Here is a 22,807-nt window from a genome sequence, read left to right as displayed (position 1 = left end):
AGAAAAGTCACGGACACGAAATCCATGCATGGAGAAAGGAAGCCCTGCCCTTCATTCCCAGTGACCTCAGCCTCCTGTAAATTCACCACACTCCAGCCTTCATGATTGACACATGCATCACAGGACCTCGAGGTTCTAGAAAAACATGCTGATCATTTAAGGATAGACTACTAAGACCTGTTTTCTAAAAAGTCTTTGAAGTTCTGCAGTGCTCAGTGATTTCTTTTAAAAACAGATGTAGCTTTTAAAAACAGATACACATTTCATATTTTCTGTACTTTTCTTCTTCCTGCATAGCTGATTAGCTTGGGAAGACTGTCAAAATTTTAAATTAACATTAGATCATGACTATAAGCATACATAGAAGGAAATAATATTTTAACTCTCCATTTGGTATAAAGTATCACCAGCTAGACTGAGCTTATGAGGAAGCTGATGCAATATTTACAAGGACAAATGTTCTTTAACAGTGAGAGAACATTACCATATGACACAGCAATTCCACTCCCAGGTATGTACCCGAGAGAACTGAAAACATATGTCCACACAAAAAACTTGTACATGAATGTTCATAGCAGCATTAGTCACAAAAGTCAAAGACTGAAAACAATTCAAAGATCCATCAACTGATGAAAATGTAAGCAAATGTGGTCTATCCATATAATGGACTATTATTCAACCATAAAAAGGAATGAAGTACTGATTTATGCCAACATGGGCGAACCTTGAAAACATGCTAAATGAAAGAAGCCAGACACAAAAGATCATGTACTGCATAATTCGTTTTATATGAAATGTCCAGAATCTATAGTGACTAATCTATACTGACAGAAAGTAGATTAGTGGTTTCCAGATACCAGCAGAAGGAGAAATGGGGAGTGACTGCTAATGAATACAGGTAACTTTTTGGAAAGATGAAAATGGTCTCAAATTAGATAGTGGTGATGATTGCAAAACTGTGAATATACAAAAAAACACCAATTTATATATGTTAAAAAGGTGAATTGTATGATGTATAAATTATATTTTAATAAAGCTGTTATTAAAAATGTAGATAGCAATTAAAGGTAATGTGAAAAAATCAGTATGTACAATTTATTCCTTATTCTAGAAGTGAATAAAGGGGAAACGTCTTTTTAAAAGGGAAGAGGAAAGCTTTTTGCCTTCTTTCCCTGTTCCCAACTCCCCTAACAATTCAGTCCTAAAGTCATCAGATGGGACAGAAAAAAGTGGTGTCTGCAGTGTTGGGGGAGCCTCGGTGCTGGGATGTGGGGTGAAAATGGCATTATCATGGATCCGAGTCCACATGGGGGAGAGGGCACCCACACGGGGAGAAGAAAGGCTGGATGTGAGTTGGGTCACCTACGGGGAGACTGAGCAAATGAGCAAATCTAAGGGTAATGGGAGCCAAGTTCCTCATTCAATGAGAAGGTAGTTACAACCATGGAAAGGGAGAAACCAGAATGATCTCTGGAGTTTTGAGTTGGAATTGGTGGTATTGGTATGAACTCTTGGTTTTTAATATGAACAGAGAAATTGAGACAGAATAAATGTAGATGTAAATGTACATATACATGTGTATGAAAAAAAAATGTACCCCCTAGAGCACTGCTCGCTGACAGGGCCTTGGGGGCGGTGACCTCCTAACCTAACACCAGCAGCCCTAGTGCCCATGTTCTGGCTTCTCAGTTATCTTCTTCCATTCACAGGAACCAGAGGTCTTTGGAAAATAGATGACTCCAGGACCAAAGCAAGCAAAGTACAGATAAGTTTGGAATATCTTCTATCTATTTAAAGGCTCTGGAAAGTAAAGCAAAGAAATGTTCAAACAATGATAGGAACATGTCAAAAGGATAGAGAAACCAGCTTGAAGGAGTTTCTACTGGCCAAATCTAGAATAATTCAAACATCAAAATAAATAATGAATATAATAGACCCATAGCCCACTTAGTAGGAAATCTTGAGTCCCTATAAATATTAATATATAAATAATAAATGAATAAATTGAAAGTTTGGTAAGCAGAATATCTACTAGTTTCAAAGTTTTTCTCACAAAATACTTATTAATTACCAAGTGGATACACTGGAAAAGCCTGACAGATCTCACCTTAAGTGATCAAAGTAAACCTCAGCAGTGATGAGATGAGCTGAAATCATGTGCCATCTAATCAAATGCTATGAGAAGAACACAGCATTGCTGCAGTGATGTTTCTGCCAAAGATGAAAGCCTCCATCTAGTCTTAAGGAAACACCACAAAATAACAGGTCTGCAACCTTCAAAGTGTTAACGTCATAAAAGCCAATGACAGACTAACGAACCATTCTAGACTGAAGAAGACTAAAAGGATATGACGACCAAATGCAATGCATGATTCTGACCTGGATCCTACAAGATATTTGTGAGACAAATGGTAAAACCTGGCTGGACACTGGAGCTGAAATGGGAATAATGAGTCAATGTTAACTTCTTTATTTTGATGGTTGGGTTGTGGTTATTATAGGACAGGGTCCTTATTTAAAGGAAATATGCATTAAAATAGGGGTAATAAAGCAACTTACTCTCAAATGTTTTAGAAAAAAATTGTTCTTTGCACTGTACTTCCAACTTTTCTGTAACTTTGTGATTTCTTTTTAAAATGATAAAGCAGAGAAGTTGTGCAGAAAAAGCTCAAAATGGGCCAGCCCTCCTGCAGAAAACAACCATAAACTGGTCAAAATACAAGAAATAACTATTTAAAGGCTCTAGAGAGTAAATGAAAGCAGGTACATTTTGGAGGAAAGCAAAACTTAGAATAAGGGACAGGAATGGAGGGAGTTTCCTATTCGTAATGGATTTTATCCTGAGGGTAGGCCACATGCTCAGCACAGAGCTCCATTATAAAACCCACTATCTCTCTAGCCTAAAAGACTAGCACACAAAACCCAAAGCAACTACAGACACTAGAAAATATGAGGGGAATCTCACATATTCTCTCATGGGAGAGAAACAGAGGAGGAAACCCACTTCCTGGCTATAAACTCTGTTTGACTTCTAGCTGACTTCTGAATATGCATGTGCAAGTCAGACTCAATAGGCCCAGGTAAAGACAAAAGAACTGAACTGAAATATGAGCTACTGCACACTGCAGGTGAGACAGTGTTTGCAAGTTAATTGCCTATCAAAACAAAAGCATCAACAGTCTTCAGAGGAATCTAACAGAATCCACAGTCCCCACAATACACCATTCACAATGTTTAGTACACTGTACTATCTAATAAATAGCCAAAGCCTCATGTGGCTATTGAGCACTTGAAATGTGGCTAATACAACTTATTAACTGAAATTATTTTTGCTTTATTTAGTTTTAATTAATTTAAATTTTAAAAATAATATTGATTCAGCTATTAGAAAACTTTTAAGTATGTTTGGAACATATGAGTATGTAATATAGTATTTCAACTACAAATTTTATGAAATATAAACATAAATCAAGTATTTCCAATGAAAATTTATCATCTGAACTGAAGTCTGCTATAAGTGTAAAATATATAACAGGCTTGAAGATTTAGTATACAGAAAAGAATATAAAATATCTTATTAATTTTAACAGAGATTACATATTGAAATGAGATAATATTTTGGATATATTTGGTTAAATAAATATTATTTATAAATATATAAATAAATGTTATTTATAAATAATATTATTTATATTTCTTTATAAATAAAATTAAGTTCACCTATTTTTTACTTTTTAATGTGGCTACTAGAAAATGTTACATATGTGGTTCACATGATATTTCTGTTGGTCTGAGATATTATCCAAACATACTCAAATGTGAATAACTAGGGAAATATGACCAGTGAAAATGACAATCAATACAGGCCAATTCTGAGATGACCAACATGGTAGAATTACTAGGCAAGGACTTTAAACAGCTATTTTAATTACGTTCAATGAGTTAAAAGAAATATGCTCATAAATGAAGGAAGAACCAGGAAATCAAAGCAGGTAAATAGAAATTATAAAAAGGAACCAAATGGAAATTCTAGAACTGTCATATACAATGTCTAAAATAAAAAATTCATTGAATGGGCTCAATAGAAGAATGGAGATGATAAGAAAGAGTCCATGAACTTAAAGTAAGATCAATAAATCTTACTTATGGATTTTTAAAGTAGATCAATAAATATTATCCACTTTGAATATTAAAAAAAAGATTTTAAAAAATGAACAGGGCCTCAGGGGCCAGTGGGACAATATAAAAATGTCTAACAGAGGAGAGCATGGGGCAGAAAAAATATTTGAGGAAATAATAAGCTGAAAATTTGCCAAATTCAAAGAAAGACACAAATGAAAAGGAAGAGAAAACCTTGAAACAGCAACATGGTATGCACAAGGAGCAACAACAAATAGAACTATACGTGTTTAAAAAAAAAAAAAAAACAGTGAAATAAATGAGAGTCAGTATCTGAGGTTAAGACTGGAATTTAGGAATGCCTCGAATTCATTGAGATACTTTTTTTCAAGACACATAATTCCCCTGTGTTGAAAGTATACACAGTAGGTTGGTTGGGGTATATAGCAAATTCTTAAAAGGCTTTTAAATTATATTAAATAGCACAAAGCCAGATTCTGTTTAAGAACTAATGAATGAGTAAAATACATAAACTTGTCTATGTGTGTGTATGCATGAATGCGTGTGCATTTGTGTGTGTACAAATTCAGTTATTCGGTTGAAAGGAATACTAATGATATTCCAGCAGAACTTTTCCACTCTTGTAATTACTATATTGATCATTATAGACTTATTTTGAGATTGTTTAATTCCTACTGCATTTTGTATTCCTTTTTTAAGGGCCCTGAGGGCATGGACCACAAACTTTTACTCTTTATGTCCCCCTGGTATGGAACACCACTAGGTGGCCCAAGGGCCCTCACCCTATACATCCCTCCTGAAGTAACTGCACCACCCCCTGCTGCACACCCTTCACTGGCTCCCTAGAGCTTCCAGAACAAAAGTACTTTCCTGATTGCCTACCCCGCCCCCCCCCCCAGCCACATCCCTTCACTGTAGATATGAATGACTTTGTCCAGTTCCAGGAATAATCATGGCAGGCTCATGCAGGCCCCCAAGCTTTCACATAGGCTGTCCCCTCAGCCAGTGATGGCCTTTCCTTCCTCTCTCATCTGGCTAATACCCACCCCTCAGTTAAAACTACGTAAATACCCCCTCCACCAAAAAGGATTCCTGGACTACCACTCCTCATTTTCAGAAATTCTCCCTATCCCTCTCCTAACTCTCAAACCACCCCTGTCCCAGCACTTGCCAACACTCCATAAATACCTCACTGGGCCAGGTACTCCTCAAGGGCACCCCTAGTGTCTAGCACTGGGTCCAGCATATAGTAGATCCTCAATAACCATTTAATACAAAAACAAATGCCAACATACTAAGCTCCAAAATGTAATTTGACCAAATACATTTATGTGGAACCTTAAAAAAAACTAAAATAAATTGGCTGCAGCACCACTATGTGCAAAATATAACCAAATAATCATTGATTCTGATCATTTAAATTGGCCTTAATTAAGTGAATTGTGAAACACAAGCAAAACTTCTACTGCTCTTTTGCGACAGTGAGGGATAAAGCCAGAATAGGTGACATGCTCCTCTGATCTGCTTCAGCTTTTCTTGAATTATTCTAAGTATTTACAACATACCATACCTGAGCCAACACGTCTTGAAACTGTTCTTTCGTGAGAGGCATCAGGAAGGTTGTGATAGTTCTTCGCAGTTCATTTTTTGACACTGTCAAGTTCTGACCACAATCAAGCAGTTGAAAGGCTTTTTTCAACTCATCCCCTTTATCAGTAATTTTTTGAAATAAAATCCGTTTAACATCTAAGAAGGACAGTATTGGATTTGCAACAGCTGTGGCTATAAAAGAGACAGAGCTATTTATTAAACACATTTAAAGCTAAGATACTAAACAAAAAATGTTCCACTGTTTAATAGAATAAAATAAACTTCTAAAACAGTATTTCTTCTACTATATCTAAGTTTACATGGCTAATCATTACATAACCTGAAACGAAAAATCTGAAATTTACTCAATATAGAATAACAGTAATGACATCAGGGAGAAGAAAAATAAGGCAAACATAATCTTCCCCATAGAGGACACAGGTCACCACAGTGACAAACATGGATACTGGAAGAAAATTTAGTTAAGAATATCATTCAAATAAATCCTTAAAATCATATTTAATTTTCATCTTCTTGCCAATTTTTGAGGGAAAAACATGTAATTCTTAAATCCAGATCATGTCCTTTTCAAAGACAAGAAAGAGATGAGAATAGTCTAGACACTAAAGGGCAATAAAGGAATGTTTAGAGTGGGCTAAATAGGCTTTTGGGGTTTGAATTTCCTAGGAGGAAAGGAATAATGTCCTGACTAATGTTTTAGGTCCCAGGCACCCCATCACCAAAGGAGAGGTGATACACCACAGGCCTCCCTCCCCTCTATCCAAGATGAAAACCACTGTAGGGACAACAGGTAGGAAATAACCTAAGTAAACATGGTAACTACAAACCAACTCATGTTACCACTCAGGATCATATACGTGATGACATGATTGATCACTTTGATGTTTCATAACTGGCTAGGAAAAGAGGACACTAAGAATAATGGTAGTTTGGTAAATCTCTCATATTTATTCATGAGATTGCAAGGGCAACCATAGTTTATTTAGCAGCTCTTTCTTACATAGGAAATTCTGGATATATGTTAAATGGCTTTAACATTGCCTCACCTTTTATAGTATTATTCACAAACAGTAGCTAGACTGGGATGACTGTAGTTCCTTCCCTACGAATGAGAATATCTCACCAAGCTACTGCACATTCCTAGCAGGAGGACAGTGATAGCCTTGGTCTAGGGGTGACCTGGGCTGATGAGAGACTCAAAGAACAGGACCTCAATGTGCCAACTTGAACCCACCCACAGGGCAGTCAGGTATTTCTTCACAGCTGTGGGATGCTCTGAGCTTTCTGCTTGAGGTGGCACAAGAGAGAACGTGCCAGCACCCCCACCATCGCAATGCTATGGAGATTTGCCACAGGCCCTAAGCTCACAAGCAGCAGAGGGGCAGGTCCTGGGACTTCACTCTTGCCCAGGGGCTGTGCTGGCGTCACCAATTCTTGCCTCTACTGACACCCACTGAGGGCCAAGCACACACAGGCCTGTGCCAGGGGGTGGGGATGCCTCCTGGAGGGAGGTGAGTATGTAACCAGGACACAGCAGTGAGGTGTGGGGACAGGCATTCAGTATCTGCATGAAGCACTGGAGACCCAGGGAAGAGGCTAGTTGGTCTGGGGTGACAGGAGAGAAAGTCTCAGGAAAGGCTGCTCAGTGGAAAGCAACGCAGTGTTCCTGAGGGCCAGGCGCAGAGCTGGAAGTGGGGTGGCTTTGGGGAGGGCTGTGGAGCTCAGCCAGCCGCACACGGGAAAGAGAAGGAAGGGATGAGCACAGGAGGCACTGGCCAAGAGATGGTATGGGAAAAGACATCAGGAGCCCAGTCGCAACAGTCCTGTCCTTAGGCTTTGTGCTCTGGTTATGGGACTTCACGTGGGGTTTGTACCAAGAGAACCCAATTTTCATCCTTACCCCTCCCCCTGCTATCAGTGGACAAGCAGCAGAAAGGAAAGGAGAGTGATGGTATGGAGACACATCGGGTGATTACAGCTGCTCAGGCAAGTATTCACAGGGGTCTTCGCTAATGTGTTGGTCACAGAGTGAAAAACGTGTGAATAAAAGAAAGGTCAAGAAGGTGGATTCTACAGACTCTTCTGAGGCCAGGTGAGGGATGGAAAGAAGATGTAGTGTCTGTATCTAGTGGGTGGCTGGGCAGGTGGCAGCACTCTTCACTGAGAAATGGAAAAGAGAAGACACAGCAGATGGTATTTTCCAAGACAGCCACAGCAAGATCTCCCAGCGCAATGTCATGTCAATGCCCCTGCCCCCCAAAAGTAGGCATCTGTTCCCTGCCTTGAATCTGGGTGGGCCCGTGACTACCACAGATTGGACATATGTCGATATGACACATGACATATGTGATTCCAAAATTGACTGTGTGGTCTCCAACATGAGGTCACGCAAGGTGCTGCAGCTTCTGCCCGGTCCTCTCTAGACACTCACACCCAGTCACCACTTGGCTGTCAGGAAGCCAAGAAGCCACACAGAGAGGCCACATATAAGAGCTCTGGGTGACAGCCCCAGCCAAGGTTCTAGCTAACAGCCAGAATCAACTGCTGGCCATTGGAGTAACCCAGTCCTCTGTAGAGGACTCCAGTCCCTGTCGTGAAGTCAGCTCAGCCTCTGCACCTTCCCAGCTAAACTGCATACAGCAGAAAAAAGCTGTCCATGACACCCACCCAAATTGCACATCTATGAGCAAAATAAATTATTGTTGCTATTTTGAGCCACTATGTTTGGGATTATTTGTATGCTGCAATAGATACCTGGAACAGAAGAGAAAAATGTTTATGGGAAAGCTAATGAGTTCAGTTTGGGATGTCTGAGCAGGATGTCCACTTGAAAACTGAATACACAATCTAGAGATCTGAGAGCTGGTGGTAGAGATGCCAGTGTGGGAACCAAGAGCATGGAGCCATGGGGAAGTGTGCCCAGTGGGAAGAGAAGAAGGCAGCCTGCAAAATGCTGGCTTTTAAGGAAGTGGAATTCACTCATTCAAAAAATATTGACTGAGCACCTATCATATTTCAACCATTGCTCTCAGCCCTGAGGGTACTACAGTGAATAAGACAGGTACAACTTACAATCTGGATGTGAGAAGACAGACAATAAACCAATAATAAATAAATTATAAGGCATGGTACAGAGTGACAATCGCAGCGAAGATGGAAAGACAGAACAATGAGGTATCTTGTGGTCAGGGGAGCTATTTCAGAGGGGTGGTCAGGACAGTCCTCTCCAAGAAGTTTTATGAGCTGAAACAAGAATGATAAAAATGAGCCAGCTAGTTATGACGCTGAAGTAAGAATGTCCTCAACAGGGAAACCATAGCAACCAGTAAAGAGCCCCTAAGCAAGGATGAGCTTGATATGTCCTGGAAAGCAAACAGGCCAGAGTGACAGAGTGTGGCACATAGCAAGCGAGATAGAGAACAGTTTAACAGTCAGGCCCGGCAGGGGAGGGCCAGCTCACGTGCGCTTCCGACACCCATGGAAAGCGCTGGCCTTTGCTTCAAAGCACCCTAGGAAGGCTCAGGAGAGCTTAAGCAGGGAAGTGATGTTAGCTAACACAGTGCCTGTCACTCTGGCGGCCATGTAGAGAGTAGATTATAGGGGCACAAAATGAGGACGGAAGACCAGAGAGGAGGCCATTCCAAGAAGAGATGACTGTGGCTTGAGCCAGGTGGTAGCCCTGAATGTGGGAAAGTAGACAGATGGGAGACAAGATCTGTCAGTTCTGTGACTGACACAATCTTGCTGATGGATTGGGTAGGGTGGGTGTAAAAGGGAAAAGAAAAATCAAGGATAATTCCTTGGTGCTAGACTTGAGGAACTAGATAAATGACAGTGCCTTTGACTGAGTTGGAGAACACTGGGGAGTCAAGAGGTCTGTCTGGCCAGTTCACGTCTGAGATGCCCGTTGGAGGAGGTGCGAGCAGAAAGGTCACCGAGGCAACTGGATATATGATTGGTAGCTTAGGGAGTAAGTCAGAGGGGAGCTATCATTTTGGTTATAGATGTTATCTCGGGACATGGAGCCAGGTGACTTGCCTACAGAGAGGGAAGACCAGGGAGAAGAGGACTGAGCATAGAGCCTTAAAGGAAAAGAAGGAACTTGGGCCTCCCACCAGAGTGACAAGGATGCTCAGAAATGCAGGAGGCTCTCCAGGCTCCTCTTCCATTTCTGACTGCCACTTAGACTCTCTGAAGCAGCCGATCCATACAGAGGAGCTGCACGATTCAACATCAGCTGGTGAGCACTATGTCTCCCTCTGCCCACCAGCCTGAAAACCAGCCTCCTGCCCCCATGTCATCAGGGGCTCCCTCTTGTTAATGTATGCCCCCCTCTTAAAATCATTTTTCAGACTTTTCATATATATATATATTTTTTTTTAGTTGCTTTCCAAGAAGCCCCATCTTTGCAATCAATAGTAGTCATATAAAAGAATCAGAAAATAATTGATTTAAAACTATTTTAAATTATTTGAACAAAAACTTTATTTCATGTGCCTACAGCAACTTCTGAGATTGAAAGTGAAAGCAGTAACCAAACTCACACACCCTGCGGTGGGAGTACAAATGGATATAATCTTTCTGGAGGCCAATTTGACAAAATTTTCCACATCCGTTTAGAATATAGAAAGTCACAACAGACTGTCACTGTCACCCTAACAATGAGAACATGCAGGATAAGCTTAAAATATATATACAGTTTTTAAAGCCATCAGAGATTTAAGGATGCAAAGACACTGAATTCTAGAAAGGACAAGCCACTCCTCAGAGAGAAAAGACCCATAACTCCTTGATCCCTCCAGAGCAGTTAGAAAAAGCAAATTCAGTATGGTCAGGATAAGGGTAAGACGAAAACAACCCAATATTTAGTAGCCACATGTAGACTAGCAGATGGATTAGAATCCCAGAAGTCTCGCTCACAGAGCAAGTCTGGACCCTTCCTATTGGGCCTTCCCCAGGTGCACATAAGCAGCACACCAAAGACTAGAGGTGGCAGAAGAGCTGTGTGATGCACCCCAAGGTATGTGGGGTTTTATACAAGTCTAGCTATTTATCAAAGGCTGAGTACAGGGAAGAAGAACTGAGGCGAACCCTCTGAAGTATATGAACATCAGTAGCCTACTGCAGGTTGGAGGGAGGACCCAAGGCAGACAGAGGTCTCCTGAGGTTCATAAAGCCAAGGGCAGAGCTAGAGAATCAAGAGAACTCCCAAAGAAGCCCCCAAAATGGCAGGTGGGCTGCAAAGCAAAGAGATCTCTGGAGTCTCACCAGTGCTCAGATCTCAAGACTTATTGATGGCAAGCATATGAAACTGGGGTAACCTAAATACAAATAAAATTGCAACAAAGTCAAGACACAGCTCACCTTAAAGATTAAATTGAGTCAGCCTACCTCACTAAAAGCCTGAAAGGGGCATTCCTTTTCTGAGGGTAAAATTATTTACACAAATATATAGCATTAAATTTTTTAAAAATTGCAAAACAAGTGAAGAAAAGGTAACCTAATCAAGAGTAAAAATAGTCATCAGAAAAAGACATTAGAAACAGTCATCAGAAAAAGAGAGAGCAAATATTGAAATCATCAAGTATTTAAACTAGAATGAGAAATATGTTAAAGATTAAAGGAAAAAGTTGGGAACATGCTGAACATATGAAGGATTTCAGTGGGTAAATGAAAATATTTTTAAAGAGCATATGGAAAAGCTAGAAATTAAAAATATAATATCAGAAGCGAAGGTGGGTAAGATGATGGGAGGTTGCTTGGTGGGTATGATGTGTGTTGCTTCAGTGATGGATGCACTGGAGGCCCTGACTTCACCACAGTTCAACATATCAATGGAGCAAAGTTGCACTTGTACCCCATGAACATATACAAAAAAAAGAATAAATAAGAAAAATAGAAGCGAAGAATTCATATGTTTTGCTTAGTAGCAGATTGTACATGATAAGAAAAAGAACTAGTGAATATGAAGTCAGGTCAATAGAAATTATTCAAATTGAAACACAAAGATAAAAATATTTAAAAAGGAAACAGGATGTCTGCTGTTAATTTGCTTATTTAATATATGAGTTATACAAGTATATATCTACCAATATATGAGTATTCATGAAGAAACCACCCAAACTGTTGGTGATGTACTCTTTGGAGGAAAGTGGTACTGGGAAGCATATATACTTAATTTTTAAAAAGTAAAAAATACTTCAGTGCATTGAAAAACTACCATCAATAGAAATAAAAAGCAAATAAAAAAGAAGAAAAATATCTGTGGCACTTAAGGCAAATAAAGGATTAATATATTTAATCACTAAAAAAGACCAACCCAAAGTAGGTAAATGGGCAACAGATATGAACAGGCAACTCACCAAGAAAAGGCATAAACCTAATGAACTGAGAATAAAAGTTAACTTTACTTTTTTGTTTGTTTGTTTGTTTGTTTTTATGAGACAAAGTCTCACTCTGTTGCCCAGGCTAGAGAGCAATGATACAATCAAAACTCACTGTAACCTCACATTCCTGGGCTCAAGCTATCCTCCCGTCTCTCAGCCTCCTGTGTAGCTGGGACTATAGGCATCAGTCAGCATGCCTGGCTAAGTTTTTAATTGTTTGTAGAGACAGAGACTTCCTATGAGACCTGAAACCTGAGACCAGCTCAGGATGGTCTCAAACTCCTAGGCTTAAGGAATCCTCTTGCCTCAGTCTCCCAAAGTGCTGGGATGACAAGCATGAGCCATGGCACCTGGCCAACCTTACTATTGAAGAAGTGCACATTAAATTTACAATGGACTGTTATTTTCACATATCAAATGGACAAGATCTTAAAAGATAATATTCTGTGCTAGAATACTTAGAAATGAGCACTTGTAAGTACCATTTGTGGGAATGTATAGTATGGTGCTAGAACAACTAGACATCCATGCATTAAAAAATTAATCTACACACAGAACTTATACCCTTCACAAAAATTAGCTCAAAATGTAACACAGTCTTTCTGACCCACAGAAAGAAAAACAAATGGATCACAGATATAAATGTAAAACTCAAAACTCAAAATGTAAAACTCATAGAAGATAACCTAGAAGAAAATCTAGACAACCAACCTTGGGTTTAGCAATCACTTTTGAGATACAACAAAGGCACAGTCTTACAAAACTAAACATACTGTCACCATAATATCTATCAATTGTGCTCCTTGTTATTCACCAAAAAAAAGTTGAAAATTTATGTCCATACAAAAACCCACAAGAAGATGTTTATAGAAGCTTTATTCAAAACTGCCAAAACTTGAGGTAACCAAGATCTAGCAGGTGAATTAATAAATAAACTGGCACATCCAGACAATGGAATAGTATTCAGCACTATAAAGAAATGAACTATTGATTCATGAAGAGACATGAGGTAACCTTAAATATATGTTGTTAAATGAGAGAAGCCAATCTAAAAAGGCTACCTACTGTATGATTCCACCTGGAAAAGACAAATCTATAGAGACAATAAAAAGATCAGTGGTTGCCAGGGGTAGGAGGAAGGGAAAGATGAGTACGTAGAGCATGGTGAATTTTCAGGGCAGTGAAACTACTCTATACACTATAATGGTGATGCATGCATTTTATAAAATGTATAAAATGCATTTTATACATTTTTCTAAACGCAGAATATGCACCAGGAGTAAACCCTAATGTAAACTATAGACTTTGGGTAATAATAATGTATCAATATTGGTTTATCAATTTTAACAAGTTAACACTAATATGTTATAACAGGGAAAACTAGTGGTGGGAGGGAGGGGGTATATGGAAACTTTCTGTACTTTCTGCTCAATGTTTGTATAAACCTAAAACTGCTCAAAAAATAAAGTCTACTGATTTCATTTCTAAAACTGAGTCAGTCAGTATAATCTATAACTGCAGTCGTTATCCCCAGGCCATGGCCTGGTACCAGTCTGTGGCCTGTTAGGAAACAGGCTGTGCATCACTGCCTGAGCTCCACAAGCCACCCTCAAATCACAGCACCCCACCCCTGCTCTCACCCCCAGTCAATGGAAAAATTGTCTTCCATGAAACTGGTCCCTGGTACCAAAAAGGTTGGGGACTGTTGCTCTCTAACATGGTAGTTAAGACCATAAATTCTAGAATCACACTGCCTGGGTTCAAATCCTGATCCTTCCACTTAAAAACTATGTAACTTGGCCAGGCACAGTGGCTCACACCTGTAATCCTAGCACTCTAGGAGGCTGAGGAGTGAGAAATGCTTCAGTTCAGGAGTTTGAGACCAGCCTGAGCAAGAACAAGGCCCCATGTCTACTAAAAATTGACAAATTAGCCAGGTATGGTAGTGTATACCTGTAATCCCAGCTGCTTGGGAGCCTGAGGCAGGAGAATCACTTGAGCCCAAGAATTTGAGGTTGCTGTGAGCTAGGCTAACACCACAGCACTCTAGCCCACGTGACACAGCAAGACTCTGTCTCCAAAAATAAATAAATAAATAACTACATAACTTTTGGGAAAATGGCTTAATCAATCCATGTCTCAGTTTTTCCATATAGAAAACAGAGGTAAAAACTAAACCTAAGTCATAGAATTATTGTGAGGATTAAATGTCACAAGAAGCCTCTGAACCAAGCCTAGTACATATTAAACATACATGAGTGGTATCTAGTGTTAATGTTATTATTTGCTCATGTATACTCACTTGAAGATGAAGAAGGTCTGAAGATATTTTGGAAACCATTCTTTGAATGTAATCTACATGGTGAAGAATGGGGTCTTGAATATGTAAATTTTCGTGTTTGAGGATACGAAGTAAGCCAATCTGGTATAATCGCCATTTTGTACTTTAAATCCCTGTTATATAAAAGAAAACAGATTACATTATCTTAAAGCATACATTACAAATGTGGCCAATTTCCTATCTATTCCTTCTTTGAAAGGACAGCTGGAGAGTGTAAAAATCATGCTAGTCATGATCTGTTTGCTGATGTTTCAAAGACTATTCTTAAGGTGTGGACACAAAATCATGATTTTGTTCCCCTTGTTATTTTTTTTTTTCTTTTTGAGACAGAGTCTCGCTTTGTTGCCCAGGCTAGAGTGATAGAGTGAGTGCCATGGCATCAGCCTAGCTCACAGCAACCTTAAACTCCTGGGCTCAAGCAATCCTACTGCCTCAGCCTCCTGAGTAGCTGGGACTACAGGCATGCGCCACCATGCCCGGCTAATTTTTTCTATATATATTAGTTGGCCAATTAATTTCTTTCTATTTATAGTGGAGTCGGGGGTCTCACTCTTGCTCAGGCTGGTCTCGAACTCCTGACCTTGAGCAATCCTCCCGCCTCGGCCTCCCAGAGCGCTAGGATTACAGGCGTGAGCCTGGCCTGTTCCCCTTGTTTTTAGCAGAACCAATAAACTTCAATAATGGCAAAATAGAGAGGTATTTGAATAGGAAACTCCACCTACAGCCTGACTACCACTGATTCATTTCTTTGGTAGGCAGTAAGAGGAAGAAAGTTTGGATTCTCTGAGATCTCTTGAAGTGCCTCGCTATAAATTCAACCTGCAGTCAGAGGCGGGGGGGGGGGGGGGTGAGGAGGGGGTTTGGTAACACCGGCAATTTTTCATTACTCTGGAAATTAACCAAGGGCTTGCAGCAATCTAGGGAGCATTTATTAATAAAAAATGTTCATCTTGGTCAGGCATGGTGGCTCACACCTATAATCGTAGCATTCTGGGAGGTCGAGGTGGGCAGATCGTTTGAGCTCAGGAGTTTGAGACCAGCCTGAGCAAGAGCAAGACCCCGTCTCTACTAAAAAATAGAAAAAATTAGTTGGGCATGGTGGTGCATGCCTGTAGTCCCAGGTCCCAGCTACTTGGGAGGCTGAGGCAGGAGGATCACCTGAGCCACAGCACTCTAACCCAGGGAACAGAGTGAGACTCTGTCTCAAAAAAACAAAAAAAAGTTAATCTCCATATGAAGAGCACACTTTGTGGCATTTTAACATGCCCTACTCCCTGCCTCCTCTTCCCTGCTCCCCTCCCTCCCCACCATCTCTGATACAGCCTTCGATCACAATGAAAACACAGCCTGATAGTCACTGGAGGGGGCAGAACAGAGCTGGAGCTCCTTCAAAGCTCCACTTCCAGAAAATTATTATCATTTGACCTGGGGCTTCCCTGAAAGCCCCCATTCACAGAATGTCTTCATTAGAACTGATTTAGAGCTTATCCAGTGAGAATAGCTTATCATGAAGAGGCATTTGTTAGAAACAAAAGTTGAGGCAATTGTGGTTTAAAATCAAGGCTGCCCAAATGGGTGGATAATGGGGCAAATAATAGGCTAACTAAAAAGCTTAAAGAGAAAATCTGGTGAGTGAAATGTCCGCAGGGGCGTGGTAAAGCTCCCACATATTCCTGGGACTCTAGAAGGCCACTCACGTGCATAGAGCTGTGAGAATTCCTAGGACTATGTGTGTGCTCAAGAAAGACCTGAGATGGCCTTAAACTTTCAACTCTGGCTGACCTTGAGGCTCTGCACAAGAAGAAAGTAAAGGCTAAGACAGAGTTATTAACTGGCTGGATGAGTGTTGAGGGAATGCTTCAACAGAAATAGACCCTTGGCAAAAATTGGAAGACTTATTGTTTCCAGGCGTTTAAGGAAATTTCTACCCAACCATGAGCTGACCATGAAGGCAACCAATCAGATACTTCAATGGCCATACATAACAAAGAATACAGACTTTACAAAGTTAGTTTATAAAAGTCACTAATCAAATGAATAACAACGAACAGCAACAACAACAAAAACATGGAAAGGGTTGAGAATATGATTTCCATAATTGCCACATTACATTCTTTAAAATGTCCAGTTTTCAACAAAAATGTATGAGACATGCAAGAAACAAGAAAGTATAGTGCATAATGCTTATCTTCAGAAACTATACAAGCATGATTAAAGTGGAGTAACATATTTATTTAAAGTGTTGAAAGAAAAAAACCCCACCAACCTAGAATTCTGAATCCAGCAAAATTATCCTTCAAAAATTAAGGAGAAATGAACACTTTCTCGGAACAAAAAAAAAAAAAATGAAGGAATTTGTTGCCAGCAGACCTGCTTGCAATAAATGTTAAAAAGAATTCTTCAGAAAGCAGGGAAAATTATACAGGTTCAAAAGTCAGAACTATATAAAGAAAGGAAGGGCATTAGAAAAAGAATAAATGAAGGCAAAATAAACATAGATGCATCTAACAACAGAGCCCCAATGTACATGAAGCAAAAACTGACAAAATTGAAAGAAGAAATAGACACTTTAACAATAATAGAGACTTCAATATCCAATTTTAATAATGGGTAGAATAACTAGACAGAAGATCAACAAAGAAATAGACATATAAACCAATAGAATAGAATTGAGAGTCCAGAAATAAACTCTTATATTTATCATTAATTGATTTTTGACAAGGGTGCCAAGACCACTCAATGGAAAAACAATAGTCTTTTCGACAAATGATTCTGGGAAAACTAGATATACATATGCAAAAGAATTAAGTTGGATCTTTGTCTTACACCATATACAAAAACTAACTCAAAATAGATCAAAGACCTAATTTTAAGAACTATGGCTATAAAATTCCTAGAAGAAAATATAGATATAAATATTTGTGACTCTGGAGTAGAAATGATATCTTAGATATGACACAAAAAACATAAGCAACGAAAGAAGAAATAAATTAATTGAACTTCATCAAAATTTAAAACTTCTGTGCTTCAAAAGGACATTATCAAGAAAGTAAAAAGACAACGTATAGGATGGAAGAAATGATTTGCCAACCATATATCTGATAAGGATCTAGTATATAGATTATATTAAGAACTCTTACAACTCAATAATAAAAGACAAATAACCCAAGTTAAAAATGGGCAAACGATTTGAACAGACATTTCTGCAAAGAAAATATACAAAGGACCAGTAAATACATGAAAAGATGCTCAGCATCACTATAGATTAGAGAAATGCAAATTGAAACCACAATAAGATACCACTTTACACTCACTAGGATGGCTAAAATAAAAGAAACAAAGACTAATAAGTATTGGTGAGAATGTAGAGCTATTGGAATTTTCTTATCACTGGTGGGAAGGTAAAATGGTATAGATACTTAGGAAGACTCTTTGGCAATTACTCAAAAAGTTAAACGTAGAGTTACCATGTGGCCAAGCAATTTCACACCCAGGTATATACCAGGGGAACTGAAAACATATATCCACACAAAAAGTTGAACATAAATATTCATAGCAGCATTAGTCACAACAGAGGAGAAGAAACAAGCCAAAGTTCTATGAACTGCTGAATGGATAAAGGAAAAATGGTACATCCATTCAGCGGACTATTATTCAGCCATAGAAAAGAATGAAGTATTGATTCATGCTACAACATGGATAAACCTTTAAAACATTATGTTAAGACAAACCCCAAAGACTATATACTATATCATGGCATTTATATAAAATGTCCAAAATGGGCAAATCTATAGAGACAGAAAATAGATCTGTGGTTGCCAGGAACTGGAGGAAGGGGAAATGGGATTGCTAATAGATATGGGGTTTCTTTTGTAGGTGACAAAAATGTTCTGGAATTAGGTAGTGGTAATGATTGCACAACTTTGTGAACATACTAAAAACCACTAAATTGTACACTTTGAAAAGATGCAAATTTTATGGTATATGAATTATATTTCAATTAGAAAAAAAGGAAGAGGAGGAAGAGAGGAGGAGGAAGAAAAAGAAAAGGAAGAGGAGGATAGGAAGAGGAAGGAGGGGGAAGGGAGGAAGAATGGGTTTGAGGGGACAAACAGCAGCAGCAGCAGCAGCAGCACTGGCTGGGCCAAGGGAAAAGCTGCTCTCCTGGGCACCTTTGGCAAAGATGGTGCCTTTCAGTGATTGTTAAGGTAATGTTTACTTGACAGTTATTAAGATTATGATTAAAGATGTTAGAGGAATCAGGGCAAAAGCAAGATCAGACGTATCCCAGCGAGAGTCACAGGGATGTCGTGCTTACCCCTGGCCTCAGCGGTCCCACCTAGGCTCCCACCCACTGGAGCTAACCTGGCTGTGCTTCCCACTGACAGCAGGACTAGCGCTCGGCGGTCACACCATTACACGCATTTGTGATTTTTTTAGCTCATAGACTCCACCAGTCTGTGACAATGAGGAGTTTGGCTTATTAGTGTTTCAGAAAATGAAGGGAAATGTAGTCTGACTCATTCCTTTCTGGCCACTCTCAGCACAAGAGTGAGAAGCAAGACTCCCTTGACGCAAGTGAATCAAGAAGGCCAAGCTCCAGCTCTGTAAGGAAGTTTCAGATTGTAATTGCCTGAGGCTCCTAAGTTGGCTAACCTTCTCAGGGGGAAAAAAAGCTTCCCTACTGGGCTTCAAGTATTAAATGCAAGTGCATAATTATTATTTAATATTCCAAAATAGATGGATATGCATGGCACTATGAGTATCCAGAATCAGACTAGACAAGAATGCTAAAGCCCTCAATTTAAAGAATCTTAAAGTTTACAGGGTTGAAGAAATAAATAAGAATTTATTTTAATGTGCAAGAAATCTACATTGGCTAGTATTTGCTTTACCTCTTTAGGGAGGCACCAACTGTGCCTTGTGTTGTGCAGTCTGGAGCCCTGCCAGTTGGCAAGTGCTATAGCTAAGGACCAGACTGTGGCTTATACCACGTCAGCCTTAGAGCCTCAGCAGGCCCACACACATCCTTCTTCAACTGGATTTATTTAACTGAATTGAAACCAGAGAATCATGGCATAGGTAAATTTCCAGAATTATATCGAAGAATGTGGCTTGGTATGTGTTCACACAGTCAACACATATTTATGAAGCGCCCTTCTAGGAGTCTGGAATAAAAGAGGTAAAATGTTGGACCTCATGGATCTTATATTCTAGTAACAGAAGACAGATGATAAATACATAAATCATGCAAGTGAGTAAGCACTGCGGAGATCAAAGGAGCAGAGGAGGAAAATAGGGGACACTGAGCAAAGATCTAAAGGAGACCAGGAATGAAACCATGCAGTCAGGAGGACAAAGAAGCAACAGGAGGCCAGAGGAAGGAGAACCCTGCAGGCCACTGTGAGACTTTGACTCTTACTGTGACATGTGAGTGACATGTGGAACCACTGGAGAGTCACAAGCAAAGGATGTGACCTGGCCTCTGGCTGTATGTCAAGAATAGGTTTACAGGTGCAAGGGAGGAAACAGGGAGACAATTAAAATCTACCGCAATAACCTAGGCAAGAGAAGATGGTGGTTTGGCCCAGAGTAGTTTCCATAATAGTATTGAGAAGTGATCATATTCCAGATATATTCTCAAGGAAGAGTCAGTTATACTGTCTGATAGATCTGATTTGGCATACAAGAGAAAGATTGGGTGGGGTGGCCATTAACTGAGATGGGAGAGAGGCAGGTTTGGAGAAGAAGATCAAGAATTCCATTGTGGACATGTAGCTTGGGATGCCCATTAGGTTTCCAAGTAGAGACACCAAATAGGTAGTTGGATGTGTGAGTCTGAGTTCAGGGGAGAGATTAGGTCTGAAATAAAAGTCTAGGAACTGTCGGGATATAATGCATATAAAGGCCTGATATCAGAGAAGCCACTAGGAAAGCAGGTGTAAAAAGAACAAGTGCAAGGCTGAGCCTTGGGGTGCTCCAACATACAGAGTTCAGGGAGCCAAGGAGGAACCGGCAAAGGAGGCTGTGAAAGAAGACTGTAGTTTCCTGGAAACCACCAGAAGGAAGTTCAAGGAGGAGGGGTGGTGGTGTGTGCCAAATGCTACAGTGATGAAGCCTGAGAATTGCCCTTTGGGTTGAGTGAGCCCTGTGGAAACCACTGATGACCCTGACAGTCACAGCATTGGGGGAACAGTGGGAGAAGCCTGTCTAAGTGAGTTCCTGAACAATTCAGAGAATTCGTGGCAGTAAATAAAAATAACTGTTCAAAGGAACTCTGCTGTAATGGGAAAAAAGAACGAAGTACAGAAACGATATGATGGCTGGTCGAGGGAGACATTTTTTAAGACAGGAGAATCAGTGGCATGTTTGGACACTCGTGACAGTGGTGCAGTAGCAAGGCAAAGAATAACATAGTAGGAGAGAAAGGCGAGTGTCGCCGGTTGCCACGGGTTGGCTGGTGGAGAGGAGACCTCGTAGACAAGTAGCAGGATGAGGCTTTTCTAGGATCATGGACAGTGTACTCACGTTAATAAAAGAGAAGACAGAGAGTGTGGACCAGGTGTGGTGATGGGAGCTGCGCAGCTCCCTTCTGATACTATCTTCTCATTGCAATAGGAAGTCAGGTCGACAGCAGCGAGTGAGGCTGGGGAGAAGTGTCTCAGGATTGAGATGGCAGCACGAGGAATGAAACATTATCCACAAGAGGAGTGGGGGAATGAGAGAAGTGAAGTGGCTGTGGGGAGTTTTAAGAGTCCCTCTGAGGTTCGTGGACATGGACCTGTGGATGTTTTTACTCAGCCATGCTCAGTGGCACCAGTAGACAAAGTTGGATTTAATTTGAGTTGGGGTCTTGACAAGCAAGTGTGACACAGCAAGTCAAGGGAGTGTGCCAGGGAAGTGATGAGATGTGCACTTCTTGCACAGGAAGGAACACCAAGAGTGATGGGAATTATCTCTATAACTGAAATAATAGGACAAGACTGAAGAAATTAAGAGACAAAAAAATCTGATGAAGAATTTGAAGAAAGAAAATAAATTATCTAATCTGATTATCAGTTATTGGAGACTTCCTCTGAGCCCGAAATGTGCCTAAGATTTATGAAGACTATCATTTAACCCTCGCACACCCTATCAGCTTTTTTCTTCCCACTGCGCAGGTGAGGAAGCTGGTGCTCAGAGCAGGCAAGTGGTCTGCCCTGGGCTACACAACTGCTGAGCCCCAGAGCTGCAGACTGAGCCTCTCTCTTCCCAGACCAGGAGAAGAGCTCTTCCCCCATATCAAGTTCACATAGCTGTCATTGACCAAGGCTTTCCTGTATCTTTTTACAAAGTTAATAACACATTCCTGGAGGGCAGCAGGAGGCTCCAGCTACCCTTCCTTGTAGATGGTGACAAACACTCAGTCTTGTGCCTCACCCTGCTCTCCAAGCACACAGGGAGTATCTGCTGTAAGTGCATCCCTTGTTGCAGTGATTGCTGATGCACAGAACCATTCCCTTTATTTTACCCATAAATTCACTTCCTAATAACAATAAGGCATGCCAGGGCTTTGGCCTCATGCCTTATTACACCACCTGAGGAGTAAGATAATCACCCAGAAATGTACTGCCTGTTGTGCATTTTATTACTTGAATACAAAGCGATTCAATTCAAGAAACACTTAGTTGAAGACAGCATGAAAAAAAAATAATAATCATATGAAAAGTAATTCCTCCCAATGCCACTGAGCACACTGCAGGGAATAATCCTCTTCCAGCAGGAGAATGGTCTGGATGACCTGTCGGGTCTCCTCCAGTTCTAATTTCTACCAATTGCAGGACCATAAATGCTAGTGAGACTTCAATTACAATATGAATATTCCCAAGAGCCAAATCTGGATGGTTCTGAAAATAGAGCTTATTTGGTGTTCTACCTAAACATTCTTGGTGTAAGCATTTTACAAGCAACTATTCTCTCAATGATTCATTCTTCAGCAAACTACAGGCCATGCCTTGGCTAGGGTCTAAGAAGAGGAAGAGAAACACAATCCACCTCCACACTAAAGTTGCTCACCATTTAACTCAGGATTTAAAAGAGAATGCAACATGTTTTAACGGTACAGAATAAGGCATCCCCACAACGTTGGGAACTACACTGACATAGCGTGCAGAAATTCAGTGCTACTCTATGGGGTCCCTGTCTTCCTAGGGTTGATGAGAGTGTGAACTCAATCACCCTATCTCTGGGGTCAGATTAAAGACTTTTCCCAAGAGATAGCATCCATCAGATCATCTGAAGTGGGGGAAGAGCTATTCTATGTGTATATTCTTCAAACCAAAATAACATG

General features: G+C 40.2%; 1 protein-coding gene across 1 annotated transcript in view; it reads right to left on the bottom strand.

The window, feature by feature from the left end:
* The window catches only part of EFCAB6 (EF-hand calcium binding domain 6), a 244,799-nt gene that overhangs the window by 209,307 nt on the left and 12,685 nt on the right, over window positions 1-22,807 (bottom strand). Inside the window, exons 4-5 of the mRNA XM_012757712.3 lie at window positions 14,440-14,591; window positions 5,711-5,922 (exon numbers count right to left, since the gene is read on the bottom strand). Of these exons, the coding sequence (XP_012613166.2) occupies window positions 5,711-5,922; window positions 14,440-14,591 (364 nt within the window). The remainder of the gene's footprint in view (window positions 1-5,710; window positions 5,923-14,439; window positions 14,592-22,807) is intronic.

The sequence above is a fragment of the Microcebus murinus genome, chromosome 10, assembly GCF_040939455.1.
Source record: "Microcebus murinus isolate Inina chromosome 10, M.murinus_Inina_mat1.0, whole genome shotgun sequence".
Lineage (NCBI taxonomy): Eukaryota > Metazoa > Chordata > Mammalia > Primates > Cheirogaleidae > Microcebus > Microcebus murinus.
Note: the sequence above shows the minus strand (reverse complement) of the source record. Positions and strands in the feature narration are given on the sequence as shown.